Source organism: Acipenser ruthenus, chromosome 28 (assembly GCF_902713425.1).
Source record: "Acipenser ruthenus chromosome 28, fAciRut3.2 maternal haplotype, whole genome shotgun sequence".
Classification (NCBI taxonomy): domain Eukaryota; kingdom Metazoa; phylum Chordata; class Actinopteri; order Acipenseriformes; family Acipenseridae; genus Acipenser; species Acipenser ruthenus.
Window position 1 is genome coordinate 23,358,916 of NC_081216.1, and position 17,921 is coordinate 23,376,836.

Here is a 17,921-nt window from a genome sequence, read left to right on the forward strand (position 1 = left end):
ACACCCAGCAGCCACAATGGGTGAAGCTGTGGTTGACTGGGAATTACAATGTGGCCAAACCTCCTTGACTTTAGCAAAATACCTTACTTATGAAATGAGCATTAACATTTCCAATGAAAATACAGAATAGAGGGTTCAACAAATCAGAAAATGAAGTCTGCCAGGCCAATTCATAAAAATGGATTGCACTGATAATAAGTAATCAATATCAAACGTAGGCCTAGTAGTCTGATAAAAAAGGATAAAGGCGTCTGCCAGATAAATAAAATAATAATAATAAAAATAATAATAATAATAATACAACACAGCCAGGATATGCCACAGTTGCAGATTTTAGGAATTTCTTTTAGAGCATTTTACAGCACTGGAGAATCACCCTTGATTGTACCACCCGCCTATCTTTAGTTATCCTGTGCATAACCCCTAAACAGAGGTGTTGATGCAATCCAAGGGAATTCCCTGGTCCTGTAAAATGCTCTAACAATCCCAGCGGGGTATAGGTTGGTTAAAACAACCCCTAAAAGACAGACAGACAGAACATGTGTCAAAACTATTGTTTCACCATACCATGCAACTGGACATTTACACATAATTTACAAAGCTTCCCCATATAAATATAAACAGAAAACAGTATTCCTTCAAAAAACCTGCATCATTTTTGACATTGGTCAGAAATTGTAATGCATTGCCAACCACCCGTACTGTCTAGCAAAGGGTCCAGAACTCAATGCCAAACCAGCTGAGGATGTGTCTGTGTCATTAGTGTAACATTATTATTTATTTCTTAGCAGACAATTATTACTGTATCACTTTTGACCTAATTTCTCAGGCAGTAAAAATAAACTAACAATTAAATTTAATGACTCTCATAAGTCACGTGTCGACACGATAACGTGCCAAAACCTTGCTTTGGAATGCTAGCTACTTCTAATGTTTACATTTTTTAAATAAACAGTCTATGAACCACGGCGTCTACCCTTAATTTTGCATCTGAAATTAATAAAGATAAACAGGCAAAACAGCACAAATGAAATGAAACACCATATATTTATTATATATAAAAAAAAAAAAAAAAAAAAAAAAAAAAAAAAAAAAAGTTTGGTCGCTACCATGATGTACAACCGAGGGGAGTTCGGTCTTTAAATGGGTATGTTATAAAAAGTTATCTGAAACTGAACTCAAGGCGTGAATAAATTATTAGAAATTATTTATTTATCTAATAAAGATCTTTCAGACTTTAGTTTTTTGAGTGGGCAGTTTATATGACGTTTTGTTGAAAAAAAAAAAAAAGATTCAGTTTCACCCCGCTGTAAGAATCGTTTGGTAAATGCAGGAAAAGCAGCCATTTTGCAAAGTGAGAGTCTCCTTGCTGGTTGTGTTGCAGAGGGTGTGATACTGTCGAAAGAAATTGAAAAAAGAAGTGAGCGAAAGACGCCGACTGGACTTAAATATTAATTGTGGGGTTCGTGAAACATCAGCTTATCAGGTATGCTTATTGTTTTTGTAACTTAGTTTTTGATTAACGATTGTTTACCGGATTGCAAAATAAACCTCAGTGTTATACGGCGTGTACTTATAATATAAGTGTGTTTTTATGCATTTCCAAGTTTTTATGACGTTGTGTTTATTAATTAAGGAATTCCACTGAAGTGTCAGCATAGTGGATGTTAGTTTACGTATTGCATTAACTCCCAGGCATGACTTGCAGTACTTCTCTGGCGTGTATGTCGTGAAAGCCACATGATGATGTTCTTAAGTTTTACAATTGAACAATGAACCTAACCCCTTATTTAAATCTCGTTTTAGATTTTAAAGTGTTTTGTAAAACAGCTTGATTGTTCATCTTAACAGTTTATGCCGTGGTTTGCAATGTGGTGATCTGGCGTTTTCTTTTAGTTAGCGGTGTTTTTTCCCTCCTCCAGCACCATATGTTACGGTCCACGAAAGTGTTACCCGTCTGTGTTTTGTGGCCGCGTTAGATATATTTTACATTATTATCGGTTAATGATTTTGTCAAAATGTGTCTAGTTACTGACATCGCCCCGCGTTTTTGTTACGATTTTTGCGTGTTTAATTTAAATTCAACACGGGGAAGGGAACCCAGTTTTGCAAAAGTTTAGTTACGAGGTGTGGACGATTGAGGCCTATGTCAGTGTTATTGATAATGCAATTGCGGTTTTATTTGCCCCGCCCCTCCCCCTTACGGTTACACACTTTCTATTTATCAGTATCGCAGTTTGTGCATTTGTGCATCGCATGAGTTAAAAGCATATATGGATTGAGGTGTGTGTTACAGAGTAAACAACAGCACAAAACTCAATGTGGCGGGTAACGTCTGTACAGTAGTTAGTACGACAAGGACACAATACGAACCAAGCGAACACACATTGGTGACCTGTGTTTATAACCAGAACAAAACTATTAAATCTCGGTGGACTATATGGAAGACCTGGTTCGATACAGGCACTTAAAAAACCCTGAACAGATTGCTCATCTAGCGGTCATACTGTAGAAAGGTTAGACGGCATGGGTGGAATAAGACTCCTATTGCATAGCAGCTTCGCCCAATCCAGATTTTACAACGAGCTTGATTAGCCACAGTGTAGAGGTAACATTAACAAGCTCATGGCTGTCTTAAACACATAGTAAAAAGAGAAATGGATCAAAGTGCTATGCAGCGGGAGTCTTATTTTCAACCCTGTGCATGCATGCTTGTCAGATTTGCATTAAACTTGTAAATTGTATTTTTGAGGGGGTTAGGTGGTAATACATTTATAATATACTCTGTGTGTGTGTGTATATATGTGTGTATATATATATATATATATATATACACACACAGTGTAAGCTATATTAAGTAATATTTAATAATTAAATTCTGCTTTTAATATTTACTGTGTGAAGTTTGAAAATTCCTAATTGTGTGTGTGTGTGTGTGTGTGTATATATATATATATATATATATATATATATATATATACACACACACACACACACACACACACACACACACACAATTAGGAATTTTCAAACTTCACACAGTAAATATTAAAAGCAGAACTTAAATGAAGAGAAAAGATCATGCTGCTTGGGTTTCATTTTTAGTACTATTCCACCGAAAGCTAAAAAGGAACTGTTTTTACTTCCTCTTTTCTGCCTTCCTTTTACTGTGTGATATACAATACATTATCACTTTACATTTATTTGTATGTCAGTACTTTTAAACCTTGCAATTCATATTAAACTATAATATAGCTTACACTGTGTTTTATGTACTGTCTATGAACATTCCACTTTCCATAACATTGCTTGTATGTATTATATATATATATATATATTTTAAGTGTGTAGTAATGAACACCTTGTTGTAACTGCTTTAGTAGGAATTGGTACAAGTAGTTCAGGATTGAGTTTCCTTCAGAAGTTCAGGTCAGTAAAACTAGTAAAGTTCATGGCACACAGTGTCATCATGTAGCCCTGCCATATAGTTCAGCTTGCTCATCATGTGGATAATTGATCTGCATTGCTGTAAGGTGAACTCGGTTACAGATTGGAAAAGGCCTGCTGCTACTGTAACCAAATAATCTTGAAACATTTCTGTTTATACAGAGCAGAGGAAATTAAGAAACACCGATTTTCAATCTTTATTTAGCTTCAGGGTTATCGCAAAGCAGCAAAATCTTAAAAGAAAACAACAGTATAATTTACAACAAGAAATAGTTTTTTCTTAATAAGCAGAGTTGTTTTTCAAGCAGTGGCATGGAGACATCATGGGGTTATGTGAGTGTGATTGTTGCCATGGAACTGTGCCTTCGCTGTGCAAGGGTCTCTCTATTTTTGGGTCTTGGTAACAAAGAGCTCACACATGGTCTAATGGAGGAAGAAGTGGATGTCTTCATTATACTGTGAGAAAATGGTAGACAGTAGATATTGAATATTACTGCAATAAACATATTTTACCCCTGCCACAAAAGCACTTAATTGACCATTAGACTATGAATGGTGTGGACGCCTACTGCGTAGTTCTGTGATATTGTCCCAAAGGTGCAAGCCTAAAACGAGAAGCAATTATTAGCTATTCAGTTTCCATATTCATACCAGGTCCCTTCTGAATCAAGAAAATAATTATGCTGTAAACGTGTAATTGCTTCTTGAAGACTGGACAGCACAGAGAACAGAAATCCTAATTAACAGCTGCCAGCGTTACAGAAGATTCAACCAAGATAAAAGCCGTGTGATGCATGCAGTACAGTACCACAGAATGACTTCTGCTTGCCTAATGTCTGTGTTGTAGGGCTATGCCAGTATGCTTTTCAGGAGCTGCTACTTGTGTGTGTGTGTGTGTGTGTGTGCTTGCATCAGTTGCTCCAGTACAAGTGCTCCCATTCGAACAACCATTGTAATCTCGTAAAACTTGTATGAAAACCATCATTGGATACCCCAATCGCCTCTATCGGAGCTTAATAGTTTGGAGAGGATTTATGGAAATTCAGTGCAGTTGTTGTGCTTACTGTGTTATAGTAAATAAGGGTTTACATTGGGAACAAGTACCCTAAAAATGACTGCTGCAAGTGTTTTCTGTGTACAGCTAGGCGTAGAGCCAAGCAGGACTGTTTAGAAGAAGTCATATGAAAGGATTTGCCTTGTAACTGTATTTGTGTGTTTCTTTGAACCTGATTTTGAAGAAACCTTTCAGAACTACTTCCAGGAAAGTGTCTGCATGTTTCTTATTAGTGCCTATTAAGGCTAAAAAGCTTTGAGAGATGTTTGAATCCTTTTTATGTGCGTGTCTGTAAAGTACAAATCATTGTGCTTTCAATTGAATGACCATAATAAGTGTCATGAGTGTAGTAGTGGTTACTGTTTTAGTTGAAGACAGATGTTTATGATATTTTTAATAGAGCAGTTCAGGCTCTTTAAACACTTTCCAAAATGTTTTAATACAGTCATTTTCAGTACAGTACTGTAGATTAATACTATGCTATACAGTAATATAATGTTATCAACAGGACTCTCGATTGGCTGAACATGTTCCATGGCTTAATGTGGTTTCTCAAGGCTTCATATAAGAGAAGTAATAAAAACAAATCGAAACGTAAGGAAAAACCTAAACAATAAAACCAGCAAATGACTACTCGTGGAATGTTTCTCTTTTTATTTTAATTTTTTCCTGGGAGATTTTTTTTTAGGCAGTGAAAACGAGCTGAAAGACTAAACGAGACTAAGTCATATGACCAGACACATCCTGCCTTCTGCTGTAACACGTAGAGGAGTAATGTAGCACTGCTTGCTACCCTAAAGTCTTGTTTTAATAAGCCCTCCTCCTTGACCCCTGACTTTTTTTATTTTATTTTTTTACTTCTGTGCTGTTGCCTTGGTAACTGCAGTGTCTCTGGATAGAATCAAGTGAGAGAATCCTCTCTTCTCCTCTCTCTCTCTCTCGGGAATGATTACTAGGTTAAAATTCCCAGCACTAACCCTCCTCATTTATCCTATTATTTTTGTTGCACAACTCGACGCAAGCCTGCAGCTCTTATCAACATGCTGAAAGCAGCCTCAGCACTAAGAGCACGAGGCACGTAAAGAAAATTGTGAGCATTTGTCACTAGAAGCACTAAAATGCAAATGTTCCAGCTATTAAGTTAAGAATTGCATAACAGCATCTTAAGAACAAGGTACAAGTAGAAAAAAAATAATGCATTAGTTCAAGGTATCTCATCATAAGCTAATTATGTTTTTGTTTGAAGAAATAATGGCAGGTCTGATTGATTTCCTGAAATACAGTATGACTTTATTAAGGCAACCTTGCAAGCGCCTACAGTAACTTGTGCCTAAAGTGCCTTCTTAATATGCATCGCTACCTTTTGTAGATTGCCATGCTAAGTCATTTGCATTCAAATACTGCATGCTTTGTCGAGTTGTGTGCCAGTGTTATTTCTTTGCATCACTTACGTCACTTGAAATTAAATAAACATAGATCCGAAAAATCTTAAGGTATGTGACTGCAAAATATACTGTAGAATTGGAAATGTTCAGAGATGCAGTTCAGCACTGCTGGTATGTGTCTCTTTTCTTTTCAGCTTCTTTAAAATGATTGTATCAATCTCTAAAATAGCATTTTTACAAGTTTTGCAAAATACTTTATAATGGATCTTTTTTGTGATTCGACCCTTTCCACATCCTTCACCTTAACACCATGTTTGGATAAGAGAGATGCACGTTCAGCCCTTTAAAGTCTGTGCATTGCCTTGTGTTTCATCTTCTCTGACCAACCCCCTTCAGGTGTTTTAAAGATACCCAAAATAAATCAATAACATGGGTTGCAAGAATTAGGTTTATAGTAATGCCAGAAGTCTTGCACTTGAATCGTCTATGTTTTGTGGTTAGGTAACCAAACTCTGCTGGATACTGCATGTTGGTGTAGCTGTCAGTAGAACATAAGAACATAAGAAAGTTTACAAATGAGAAGAGGCCATTCAGCCCATCTTGCTCGTTTGGTTGTTAGTAGCTTATTGATCCCAGAATCTCATCAAGCAGCTTCTTGAAGGATCCCAGGGTGTCAGCTTCAACAACATTCCCATTAACATTACCAGCAACATTAACATTGAATGACTTCAGTGCAATTACATGCAAGCCCTCTTTGTGACCCTTGATTTTCATTTTTACTGCTGTGCTGTTGCTTGACGTTTAGTGTCTCTTTGAGGCTTCCTTAACCCTTTGCGGTCCATTTATTCAGCGCCTGTCAGACGCATCAGGTCCAATTTATTTTCACACAAGCTATTTATTTGACATGCGTTGTTTAAAAGTAATTTTCTGTCTCTGGCTTCGCTTTTTCCAGAGAAAAAACGAGTAGGGACCTGTGCTTGACATATTATTGATGATACATCGGACCAGGAAGGAAAAGTTGTAATATTGGTCCTGGTCCGACATAGGACCGCAAAAGGTTAAAGATATCTGTGCCAGTTGAGATGAATCAAGCTTGGTGGTTTTGAGATCCTCTTGGCTATCTTGTCACCATACTCGCTTCACTTCAGCTGAATTCAGACACAGCCTTTAAAGATGAAAGACTAGCGCACCTCCCTGAACAGCCTGACCTCTGACGCTTTGTACTTTTATTATTCATGCAGATCTTTGTGCAGCTAGCCTCTGGAAAGTCATTGACAAGCGTTTTACATTTTTCAAGGTCAGCTGATTGCAGACTTAAGACCTTGTGCAAAACATAGTGAAATAGCTGTTAATACAGGTTTCTTTAGTGTGTTTGTACTCAGTATAAATTGTGATTCTGCTGTGCCCTATGTGTGTGTGGTTTTATTTATTTATTTATTTATTTATTTATTTATTTATTTTTGGTACAGTATTAAAAATAAATAAATAAATAAACATGCTTAGGTTAGCAGAGTTTCCCCACATTCTCTTTACTTGTTTAGCTGTTTTACTGTTAAAAATGGAACAGAACTACTGCAAATGCCGAAATGTTTTGCTTACTAAATTCGTTTTTATAATTTTTTGCAGGAGACAAGGAAAAGAAAGTAAAAGTGTATTTGAGAAGAACACAGGCGGTAAGAATTTTCATTCCCACGCTATCTGAATATATATTTTAAATAAAAAGCAAAAGTGGGGAACTTTTGAGGATTCCACTGGACCTGACAAATCTGAGTTTGGTTTTACTTCAGAGTACAACACCTGCTGTGCCCACTCACCAAATTCTGTGGCCCACTTGCAGCTGCTCCTGACAGAATAGGGGCTTGCTTTCATAAGGGATCAAAACCTTAGCCGTGCTTATCAGTTTGTTTATTGACTTGAAGGAGTCTAGAAATGTTTACCGTATGAACTTTAATTTATTCCACCAAAGTTGCCTTCTTAGGCACCTTGAGTAAGGTGAAAACATTTTGGCTTTTTGTTCCCCTTGCTTGCTGAGATCCATCTGAAACATGATGGCATGCCATTGCCATGGTAACAGTGGTACTCTACCTACGCATTGCAAGGTTTTCAGTGCTTCTCTTGCAGTACACTTCTCACAGCAATGCTTCACTACTTTTATATCTCCATGTTTGTGTTCTGTCCATCTCCAGAGACTGATATATAAAGAAAGGGAGAAACAGAAACTGTGCAGCCTTGATGTTGCTCATCTTCAAACTGCCTGCTCCCTGAAATGTAAAAGGAAGAGCTTTTAGTGGCGGCGGCGACAGTGTTTGCAGTTGTTTGCCAAGGCTGACTCACTTGTCTCTTCAAATTGTGAAGCCTTTCAGTGCAGAAAGATTAGTTCATGTTATGTAATCAAGGTTTTTTTTTTTTTCCCCTCAGAAAATCAATTTATTAAAAGTCCTTTTATTGCCCCACAGGTTGCATAAATATTAAACTTTTGGAACAACTGCGTTGTGAATTGCCATTGGGTTTAACATGAAGCTGTGTTTTGCACCAGTCATGTTGCATGACACTACAGCGGCTCTCAAAAGTATTCACCCCCCTTGGACTTTTCCAGATTTTATTGTGTTACAGCATGGAATCAAAATGGATTGAATTAGGAGTTTTTGCCACTGATCAAAACAAAAAAAGTCCATAATGTCAAAGTGAAAAATAAAATCTACAAATTGTTCTAAATTAATTACAAATACAAAACAGAAAATAATTGATTGCATAAGTATTCACCCCCTTTGCTATGACACACCTAAATAAGCTCTGGTGCAACCAATTGTCTTTAGAAGTCACATAATTACTTGAATGGAGTCCACTTGTGTGCAATTAAGGTGTTTCACATGATTTCAGGTTAAATACACCTGTCTCTGGGAGGTCCCACAATTGGTTAGTACATTTCCTAACAAAAATACATCATGAAGACGAAGGAACATTCAAAGCAAATCCGGAATAAGGTTCTTCAAAAGCACCAATCGGGTAGGATATAAGAACATTTCCTTGGCATTGAATATCCCCCGGAACACAGTAGTCCATTATTAAGAAATGGAGTGAATATGGCACAACTGTGAATCTGTCTAGAACAGGCCGTCCAAGAGTATCCGGGCGAGAAGGGCACTAGTCAGGGAGGCCACCAAGAGGCCTATGGCAACTCTAAAGGAGTTTCATTCTTCCACGGCTGAGCTGGGAGACACTGTGCATACGGCAACAATAGCCCGGGTGCTTCACAAAACTGGCCTTTATGGGAGAGTGGCAAAAAGAAAGCCATTGTTGCAATCAATTATTTTCTGTTTTGTATTTGTAATTAATTTGGAGCAATTTGTAGATTTTATTTTTCATTTTGACATTATGGGCTTTTTTGTGTTGCAAGGTATTGAGTAGATTTTCACTAGGGCTGTATTAGAAGGTTCGTCGGAAGCCTTTTTTTTCTGTTAACAGAAATTGTTTGACAATGTATGAATACTATAAATCACACATTAAATGTCACTCGCATGCAAAATTCAATCTTTTTATTGGTATGATGCATAAAGTTGTTGTATTAAAATCCAACCAAATTGTTATACGTCGCAACTCTATATGGTGCCGCTGCTGTGTATGGAGCAGGGTATAGTATCGGTTGTAGTTCTTCGGTAAAATATGTACTGAATACCTAGTGTACAAGACAATGTAAGAAGTGCTATGGTAGAATATGTTTGAAACATACAAAATATACGCTAACACTAATCATTTTAATTTTGACAAAACTGAGCAATGTCCGTCCCTCCCCTCACGAGCTCGTGTTAACCAGAGGCAAATTTCTTCATTCGCCATCTCGACAGCAAAGCGCTGTACAGCGTAAGCTGTATTGGAAGAAACGTCTTGAAACCTCTCTGCTGTGTGAGAGTTTTTTTTGTTAAATGCTCAGGCAACCAAAAACAGTTGAATGCAAACTGTGCAGGCGACTGATGTATCATGGAGGCACAGCCAATCTCTGCGGTCACTTTACAATCGTAAGTTCATGTTCTTGTTATTGTTGTTATTGTTATTATTATTGTTGTAGTAGTAAAATGTGACTGTGACCTGCTTGAAAAGATGACTGTTTGTTTTGCCTCAGTTCGCTGCTGCTGCAATGCAAGCTTACTCTCAAGCAGCATCAATTACGTGTAAATAATGTGTTTTTATTTAAATTATAAAAAAAATGATTACTGTTCTGTATAATGTATTTTTAAACTACATATGAATGGCTTACCTGTAAAAATAATAGGATTTTCAATCAAATATAAAGAAGTAGCTATGGCGACGTCACCAGTACGTTATGCAAATTAGTACCATCGAAGGTTCAAACCTTCCTTCGGTAATGGGTTCCGAACCTTTGAAGGTCAAAATGTACCCTTCGTTGCAGCCCTAATTTTCACAGTTGCACATTTTCTAGAATGGTTAATATTAGTCTATTCTCTCTGAAAATGTTATTTATTTACAAAAAACAACACATTGAGGTTGTCATTGCCAGTTCCACAATAATAACTTGGCTTATTAGGACTGCCTTTCCATAAAACCTGGCGTTGATAATGCACTTGTTTGCATTGATTCGCCAAAAGCTGTCATTTTGGTTGCTAACCGGCAAAAGGCATCTAAGGGAAAAAGGTTCAACTTGAAACATCTTCCTGCATGACAGCTTCACGCAATGGCAGTAGAAGCCACCAGTAACTGGAACTACATATGCAGGGTTTTCAATACGTTTTAAGGTATGTAGCATTTACGAGTTAATAGGGGGCACTGATCTCATCGTGGCAAGTAGCATTCTGGCGCTTTTTTGCATGGTTTAAGCTGACTAGGTGCTAGACTAGTAGTGGTCTGCTTGTAGTGTCTGACAAATTACTCCATTAGTGCAATGAAGGAGCTTTATTTCAGCACTGCTCACAGCAAGGTAAGAGCAACAAGAAGAAAAAATACTTTTGAAGCATACAAGACTGGAAGACTGTGTGGAACTGATGGCCACACCTTTTAATTGTGTAGTTGTAATACTTGAAACAGCATGTGTGCAGCTCCCATGCAGCATGTTCATTCTGCTATTTGATGCAAATACAAGCACATGGTCATATTTGAGATATTTTCATTGGCACATGTGGCTTTGCTGTTTGGTAAAGTACTGTAAGAGCATATAAATGTCAAGTCTTAAGTGTGGTTCTGCAGCAGGGCCTCCTACTGCTTTGTGATCCCACTTCCTTCCATAAGACAAAGAAAAGGAAGGCTGGCTGGCTGATTTAATGGAATAGGGTAAGAGGCTCTCCTTGATGGAAGATTATGTTGGTGTTCGTGCACAAGGCCTCTTGTCTTCTGTGACACATTACAGTAAGTATCAACTATAGTGATTCTATGGACCCAACCCTTTCATGCATGGGGACGATTTGAAAAAAAAAAAAACACTCTGGTCTTTATTGGGGACCTGCTATGGGATTCCCCATTAAAGCAATGGGGGGAAAAAAATTGACATTTCCTCTCAATATTCATGCGTAAGTGTTAATATTTAGCACAGTACAGTAAATTATTACTGTAGTATAAAATTACCATTTTAAGTTGCTTGGTGTATACACATGCCATGGCTTATCCAACTACTGGCAATGAACTGTTGGAAAGTTTTACATTCTTTTTAATTTTAATGTATAGTTACTACTTTTCAGATAATGGAAGTGATTGCTTGTTGAGCTTTCACTCTTGTTGTGAGGTGCGATACAGTCCCTCCCTGTGCGTTCTTCCTGCTTTCACTGACACTGACAAAGAATGAAACTCAACATAAAAGAAGCACTTATAAGGAGCATTTGCTTACCAGTGATGTATAAAAGCATGTGTCACAGCAGGTGCTGCACAAAAGCATGCAAGACTAATATAATAATAGTTCAATAACTTACATGACACTGTCTTTTAAAAACAGTAAATGTGAAGGTGGTTTTAGTGGCAGTGTGTAATTATTAATATTCTAATGTATTGCATTATCACTGAGCTCTATTTGCATCACCAGAATTACAGAACATTTGAATGCACTTAATGCTGTCATTGGTGGTTCAAAGTGTGCAGAAATTTCAGAGTTTATCAGCTATCTGGAAATTGGGTTCTGGTGTGTGGCACATTCTTTGCTGTAAGGCAGGGCTACTCAACCCTGGTCCTGGAAGGTAGGTGTCCCTCCTGGTTTTTGTTCTAACTGTACTCTAAATTGATTAATTGGACCAATTAAGCTTCTAATAAGCACTTAATTGGTCAAATTAAGTAATTTAGGGTACAGTTGGAACAAAAACTAGGAGGGACAGCGGCCCTCCAGGACCAGGTTGAGTACCGCTGCTGTAAGGTGTCCTTGTCTAAATCATTATTATTATTATTTTTTTTATTTTTTATTTTTTGCACTATTCATGTACTTATGCACTTTTTTTAGGTTATTTTTTATAAAAGCTGCTACAGTACACCCCCCATCATGCATTTTGAGCTTGGAGTAAAGCTTGCTCACTGGTGCATTTCCCTGTGGTGTTTGGGGTTTTTTTCTTTTGTATTTGTTTCCTCTGCTCAACAGCTTTTTTTAATACGTTTTTTTACTGGACATCTTTTTCAACAGCCCCCCTCCTGACACTGTTCTTTGATCAGTGTGACTTGCTAATCCTAGAGTGTGCATTGATTTAAGAGCACAGTGTAAATAAACACTACATGATATGTTAATTTGAAAGGAAAGTTCTATTTTGTAATCCTGTCACCTAAGATGGAAAGTTTTGTAATAGTAGCTCCATCCAAGATTGATGCCTTCTGAGCAAAATCCATTTCATAACCTACCGTAAATGAGTGAAACCATTGTGCATCACTGAAACGTGATACTTCCATATACATTATGTTTTTGCTGCCTTATGTGACGAAAGGACTACATACAATAGCTGTTTGTAGTCCACCAAATGGTTATATGACCTCAACCAGTCTCTACTGGTAAGGGTGGTACGTAAGGTATTGTTCACTCCAGTGGCGGAGGAAGAGAAAGACAGGGTCTGGTGCAGGACCTTATTGTGAGCCCTTTCAAACGTGAATGTAACACATGCCAAGTGTTCAGTATTTTAACAATAATATAGTATTTTAATTCTCAGACTGTTAGCATGCATTACACAGTTTAGGCCTACATGTAATAATGATTTTTATCACCTACTTGCATTGCATTTTGCATGCATCTTTACACCCAACACTACACTAGGTTTAATCACAAGCTAACAAGTGTAATCACCAGTCCCTTCAAGGAAACTCATTTTAATTAACTTATTATTATTTGCTTATTTATTTGCTTATTTAGCAGACGCCTTTATCCAAGGCGACTTAGAGACTAGGGTGTGTGAACTATGCATCAGCTGCAGAGTCACTTACAACTACGTCTCACCCGAAAGACGGAGCACAAGGAGGTTAAGTGACTTGCTCAGGGTCACACAATGAGTCAGTGGCTGAGGTGGGATTTGAACCGGGGACCTTCTGGAAATCTCCAATACATTTTCAATGTTGTGGTGTGTTTTTTTTTTTTTTTTTTTTGAGAATGGTGCAGTTGGAAAAAGGGAGGATAAAAAGTGAATTACTGGCACCGGTAGCTACTATGATACAAACATGAAGGTTGTAACATCTGCAAATCTAAATGTGAAGGATGTTATCACTGTTAAATATTTTTTTCCAAGCATTCCGACTCCTCCGGGGCCCTCTGAGTGCATGGGCCCCTGTGCAGCTGCATTGGCTTTTCCTCCACCACAACAAGATTTACTGTTAAATACTTTGCCCGTCGGAAAAATAGTTTTTATTTATTTATTTTCTATGTTCGTTCTGTTGCTAGAAGGACACTCCGGGTATATTTATAGAGAGCCACGCAAGTTTCTGAAAACTGAATTGCGGAAGTCTAGCACCTGCACACAGACATTTTAAACAGTGGTTATGTTCCACCCCTATCACTTCTTTTGATTGGCTAGCTGTGTAAGAAGCTGATCTTCTGATGGTTACAAAGAACCACAGGAATGGCAGCCTGAGAGCCTCTGTCAAGGTGCAGACTAATCTTTTAAACTTAAGGTATTTACTTTTTTTTTTAAATTGGCAATTAATTCAGCTTTCTTAATACATGACCACAAACTGGCATTTAAATGCAGCGATCTAGAAAAGTTACAAAAAAAGAAATCTTGAAAATCTTGTAAGGATGTTTAAAAAAAAATATATATATATATATATATAAATAAAATAAATAAACTAAAGTTTACTGTTTAGAAGCATTTCAAGACAAACTTTCCCTGGCAAAATATGTACCTAATGATTTTTTCTTTCGATTTTAGTGTTGCAAACCTAGTTTGCTATGTATCATATTTACATTTTTTTATTTTATTTAAATGCCACATTAAACGAAACAAAAAAAACTTACTAGATTTGAACAAAAGTGATATTAGTTATTTATTGGACATGCACAATCCATCTATTTGTGAAACCTATTAAAACATGAAGATTGTCTGGTATCTATCAGTATTAGAGATGAGTGCCAGTAATGGAAATCAATCATCTCTGAATGTCCTGTAATGTTTTCCAATGGTAAATGTAGGCTAGTGTTACATCCTATATTTCTGCAGACCTTATTTTGCCACACCTTAATGGTACACACTGGTAACTGTATTACTGTTGCTAAAGCACTCTAGTAACGTCCTTGATATTTTTAAAGCTTTTATTTCATCTGCTATAAGAGCTCTGCCCAAGGCACCTTCCTGCAGATTTTCTGGCTTTTTAAATCTGCATTATTTAGTATGATGCATCACGCAGACAAGTGCTGTTACAACCTAATTTAACACAGTGTCTGTGTGGAATATATTGTGACCTTTTTCATTTGTTGAGAGGTCTCTGGCTATCAATTTTACTTCAGTACACAGATACTGAAATTGTACAATTTGTAAGAGCTTTTACAATTTCCTGTTTATCTACATTGCAATTCACTGGGTCGTTCCTTACCAGACATGTCTACATTTTGCAGGAACTACAGTATGTACAGCACTGTTTGCATGCAGATTTATATTATATCCTGGTGCAGATTTTAGCAATAATTTTTTTACACTGCATACTTTTGTGCAGAAGCTGTTGCGAGAATCTGTGATGTAAATAGAGAATGATAGTGTATTTTACTGAACAGTGTGTTTTATGTCAAGTAGTATGTGTAACCAGTGAATGGTGTTAGCAGAGATAAATTGCTGTATAAGCGCACATCCCCTGACGGTTAAAGCCCACAGCCCTGTAATTTGTGAGCTTGTGGGTGAATTCATGTATTTAACAGTCTACAGTACTTTCTTTCTTTGCTGAAAAGGCGTGGCAGTTTAAACTGAGGGCTGAGTGTTCAGGGTTTCATATGCCAATTGGCTTTCTGTGGTCACCTGGTTAATAACCCTTTTTTATGCCAGGAAGATGGGTAGAAGCAGGACCCCACTGTGAAACCAGATGGCTCTCTGGGGCATAACGTGAAAGCACAAGTTTGTCAATTTTTTCTGTTAATGTAATGTCACTAGAAAAGCAGTAGAGGGAGATGAGACAAGTTGCAGCCTTCAATACTCCACTCTTCTAAAAGAAAATCCAGTTGCCACACTGACTGATTATTTTTTATTAGACCCACTACAGAACCAAGGCTGGAAATCCTTTATCCCTACCTACCCTGTACAGTATGTACCGTTAGCCTTCTGCACTTGCAGTGTGTGTGTAAAAAAAGTATTGTTTTGAATTATAGAAAATTGTTGTGAAACTTAATGATGAATGTTTTCTGATCTTGAGAGAGAGAAGTGAAATATGCTTTTGCTTTTAAATATCTTCACTCAGGCGTGCAGCAGGCTCCTGTGTTTGGGGTCCTGATGCAGACACAGCTGTCAGACTGGGCTGAGAGTTTCAGACAAAAGCAGAATCGCAGAGCAGGTTAGAGGCTGCAGCAGCTTAACACTTTGAAGCTCCGGGCAGCTCTGTGTGGTAAAAAGCAGGGATAGAGAGCGGCACTTTAGGAACTGAAGAGACTTGGATTTAAATGTTAAATGGTAATCTTTGTTTAAAAAAAAAAAAAAAAGAAATAATAATAATTTGTGCGTAGAAGAGTCACAGAATCTTTGTTCTATTTTTTCACCCCTTTGTGGTCTCCTCCGAGGGTTTGGTGATGACAACGTCTGCTGACAATTGTGATGTTAATCGGGTGGACAGTCTCTCTCAGGGGTTGGTGATTGAGAATGAAATTGGGTGAGTGTACTTTATTGAGCAGTACTCCATTTCTGTCCACTTTTCCTTTTAAATCATCACCACTGAGAGGGTCAATAAATCCTTTTGTACCGTAAACCCGGTTTAATCTGCTGAATGCTGTGCCCAAACTGGCAGGGATCCATTCATGACTTGAAACGCTGCCTCCTCTCTTCAGTCCCAGAGGATTTATTTTTCATCTGGAAACATAACACTGGGTGTCGCTTGTTTTGTTTTTTGTGTGTGTGTGTGTGTGTGTGTGTGTATATATATATATATATATATATATATATATATGCATGCCACAGAGTTTTTGCATTTTTATTCATCTATTTATAAATTCAAAATGTGTTTCAATTATTATTTTTTTAATGTACAGGATTTTAGATTGAATATGATTTTTTTTTTCTTCATTGTGTTTAATTTGCAGAGCACAAATGCCTGACCTGTGACATTCAGAAAAGTCAGAAAGCGCTTCAATAACTACTGTATCATTCTTGGCTGTGGTATAAATAGAGCAATTTAAACAAGGTGTGGGTAGGGGTCAGACATTCTGGTTCGTGATGCATGTGATGAGCCCTTGATGGGCTGTAAATCATGGATATAGAATAATATATGTGAAATGTGAATCCTGTCTTAGGAGGCATACCATGTTAGTATGTCAACAGCCTTGCACTTAAATAAATGCAATGAACTTTTTTTTTTTAGGGTGGTGGCGACAGCATCAGTATAAGGGAGAAAAGCCTTGCCTAATTTCTGTAGAATTCAAACAAGCTTGTCAGGTGACAGATTTGTTTACTGTTCTGGATATAAACTATTGTTTTATTTATTTATTTTTTGTAGCTGGTGTCTTACAAGAGGTGGTTTAAAGCAAATGAAGATACATGTGCCCTGTCCTGATTTACTGTAGTTGCTTCAGAATCTGGACTAAAATATTATCGCCGGTTCCTAATTAAACCACTGTTCTGTGTGTTGAGAAGCTTGTTCGATTGCAGTGCCACATTTGGATTTAGTTTGATACAATTTTTTTAAATAGTTTTAAAACACAATCGTACTTTTATAATAATGGAATTGCACACTGCTTCCTTGAAGTTTCTCAGTTGGTATTCTTCTAACCAGAAGACCGAAGGAGAATCTGAGGCTTTTGTTTCATCCGTAGATCTTCTCATTTTGGCATTAGGTGCTCCCTGTAGAAGGAGCTGGAACATTGCTCCCAGGCAAAAGGCGATAAAAGGGTTATGGAATTCCATAAACTCTTAAAATCGTGCAATAATATACTGATGCCTACGAATGGGGGATGGCTTTAGAGGAGCCTAGACAATATTTAACACTTTGTACATGCCTCAGTACATACAGGCAAAGGTCTTTTTTTACAAGAGATTCTACAGTGAATGTTGAAATTGGCGACCCACTGCTGTGAGGCACCAACTGAGCAAATCCATTACTGCACAGCGCCAGCTCGTTACTGTCTGTAAAAAAAATAAAAAATAAAATAAAAAATGAAATAGAAAGGAAACCCCCACAGCAGGACTTTAGGGCTTGTGTCCAGTGACAACATTCACATCCTGTTAAAATCGAGTTTCTTGCCACCAAGAAAAGTACAATTATTCATCAAAAATGAGAGCACTGTTTGATGAAAAGCATCAGATACTGCGTATTTGGCTTTGTTTTTGCCCTTTTAATTATATTGAAAAAGGAGGGGGAGGGGGCTTCTTCAATGCCGCCTATTTCCAAGAGCTTTATCAAACAAGCCTTTTAATTGTCGTGCTGTTGTTTTGGGACTTGTC

General features: G+C 37.4%; 1 protein-coding gene across 3 annotated transcripts in view; it reads left to right on the top strand.

Moving 5' to 3' along the window:
- Nucleotides 1-1,325: 1,325 nt before the first annotated feature.
- The window catches only part of LOC117434686 (CUGBP Elav-like family member 1), a 45,684-nt gene continuing 29,088 nt past the window's right edge, over nucleotides 1,326-17,921 (top strand). Inside the window, exons 1-3 of one of the 3 annotated variants that reach the window (XM_059003373.1) lie at nucleotides 1,326-1,486; nucleotides 7,513-7,559; nucleotides 16,049-16,137. In XM_059003373.1, coding sequence (XP_058859356.1) covers nucleotides 16,058-16,137 — 80 coding nt within the window. In that variant the 5' untranslated portion in view covers nucleotides 1,326-1,486; nucleotides 7,513-7,559; nucleotides 16,049-16,057. The remainder of the gene's footprint in view (nucleotides 1,487-7,512; nucleotides 7,560-16,048; nucleotides 16,138-17,921) is intronic. The other 2 variants (XM_034057293.3, XM_034057294.3) reach the window with 2 other exon arrangements.